The sequence below is a fragment of the Lupinus angustifolius genome, chromosome LG20 (assembly GCF_001865875.1).
Source record: "Lupinus angustifolius cultivar Tanjil chromosome LG20, LupAngTanjil_v1.0, whole genome shotgun sequence".
Taxonomy (NCBI): Eukaryota; Viridiplantae; Streptophyta; class Magnoliopsida; order Fabales; family Fabaceae; genus Lupinus; species Lupinus angustifolius.
The window spans coordinates 18,957,928-18,960,314 of record NC_032028.1 but is presented as its reverse complement, the minus strand read 5'-3'; the positions used below and the strand labels follow the sequence as shown (position 1 = coordinate 18,960,314).

Sequence of the window (2,387 nt, the reverse complement as noted above, 5' to 3'; positions counted from 1 at the left end):
TATCTTTTCTTACATATTTTTTGCATTTCCTTAAGAGAATTTTAGGGTAGAAATTTTGTGTCTCTGCATTTTCATAAACTCATACATATTCATATTATCTTGTGAGTTTTATATATTGGTTTTAGTTGAGTTTTCATAATCTCTTTACATAAACTCATATGTGTTGCAAGCTTTTTCTATCCCTAATATCTTTACATTTCTAGTCTTATTATTACATGATACTGTTAGGTTGTTGTATCTAGTTTAATTCAATATAAAAATATTTGCATTATTTGTTCTTGAACGTTGGTGACTTGCTATGCAAGAAGCATGTCTGCATCTTATTGTGTTTGTATGTGTTTATCAATTAAGGCTTGGAGTTAATCGATTAATTGGGCTTTTTCCAGAATAGGGCTTCGGTGCGAAAAACGGTAACTGATAACCGTTACACATATTCAACCCCCTCCTTCTAGGTGTGTTATGTCCAATGATACCTCACAAGTGGTAACAAAGCTAGTACACCGTGCTAGCTCACCCACATATGTGTGATCCTAAATGGAAATTAAATGGGTTCCACTAATCCTTCGGTGGTGATGGTGCATCCATTAACCTCCCTCCCGTATTCAGTGGCGACAGATATGCCTAATGGAAAGTCCGAATGAAAATCTTCATAGAAGCCATTCTTGAATATTTGGGAATCTGAGGTCAACGGGCCTTTCGTTCCACTATAATTAGTGATGTGAATCCATTGGAGAGGATTCGGAATTTTGTTTTGATCGTTCTTGAATGTAAGTCTTTGAGAAGAATATGGGACTTTTTGCACCTTGAAACTTGTTATATTTTTGATTGGTTTTTGTTTTGGATTTTTGTTTGGCCGTGGGATATGATTATGTGGTTTGGTTTTTTTTTTTGGGTTGTTTATGTGAGTGTTTGGCTGTGGGTTTTGGGATGAAGATTGGGTGAGTTTGTGGATTGTTTAAGAAAATTATGTGTGGGTATTTGTTGATGGTTGTATGTGAGGGGATTGTTTTGGTCGTGTATGGTTTATGGTTAAAGTTGATAGAAGAAGATGGATTAGATAGGAAGATTAAGGTTGCACAAGCTTGATTGTTTAATAAACCTAATGTATTTCGCCACAAGGAATAGAACCTTGATAAGAAAGGGCCTTGGTTTAACCAAGAAACTAGGAGAAACTCAACTAGCAATTGATTATTTTCCAAATAAAATTCAAGTTAATTTATTCAATATCAAAGCCAAGTACAAATATCCATGGAATTTTCGGCCAAGCTATGTGCATAAAGAGTAGTAAAGTACATTGAATATTCTCCTAACTCTTTTCCCCCATGTGTTTTCGGTTTTGGAGGGAATTGCGAGGAGTATTGATTGTTTCCCTTAATCTAATTCCCATGTGCTCTTTTTGGTTGAGGTGGAAATTTGAATTTGAAAATGATTCTCCATGGAGTAAATGTCCAAATTCAGTTGAGGAGTGAATAAGGAAACAATCATTTTGTCTTCATGGCTTTCCTTTATGGTGTGTCTCGATGTAAAGGAAAATATATCCTTGATAATTATGCCCACTCATAGTAATTGTGAATAAGGAAGGTATTGATGGATTCCAATTTGAGTTAAATGCTTTGGAGTGAATAAGGAAACAATCAATTTGCCTTCTTTGGTTTCCTTATGATTTGCCTCGTGTGAATAGAGGGATTCTCTATGATGATCACACCCAACACATGCTTAACTTGAATAAGGAAGGTCTTGATGAGCTCTTATTCTGATTTGAATCTTTAAGGAAAGTTTTGCCTTGCTCCTTGATTCTCATTCACACGCCTCCTTGATTAGGAAATAGATGGAATTTGTTTGATTGCTCTTGATTGTTTCCATATAGGGATCTTCCACACGTGCTCTTCAAATTAGGAGAGGATTCTTTAAGATCTTATGGACTATAAGGGTGATCTCACGGCTTGGCTCACTAAGGAAAGTGTTCCCTTGCTTGTACCTGGATTACATGGTTCTTAATGAAATTTATTACAACTATAAGTTCAAGTATAATGCAAATAGTAATTGTTCTTCCAAATAAGGTAGGAAAATAATTCCTAGACTATATGTGGGTATGATAATCCCCACTTATTAAATGGGACTCCCACATGCCTCAAGTGTTCCCTCCTTGGCCGTGGCCAACTTGGGTTACTTCTACAAAAATGGTGCAATGTATGGGCCTGATTTCCTTGTTGGGCTTTGTTGACTTGATCACTTCTTCCACTAATAGGTTGAGAGTTTGGTGTGCTTTCTTGGTTCTGGACCGGGTCATGGGCCCTCCTAGCCCACTTAGCTCTTCCTCATTGATGGGCCTTGGTGGATTCATATCATCCCCTCCTTCTTGGAATGAATTCGTACTCGAATCAAAG

The 2,387-nt window shown here is 36.7% G+C and overlaps 1 protein-coding gene across 1 annotated transcript in view; it reads right to left on the bottom strand.

Moving 5' to 3' along the window:
* The window catches only part of LOC109335531 (uncharacterized mitochondrial protein AtMg00860-like), a 2,614-nt gene continuing 768 nt past the window's right edge, over positions 542–2,387 (bottom strand). Inside the window, exon 3 of the mRNA XM_019571666.1 lies at positions 542–621. Within this exon, the coding sequence (XP_019427211.1) occupies positions 542–621 (80 nt within the window). The remainder of the gene's footprint in view (positions 622–2,387) is intronic.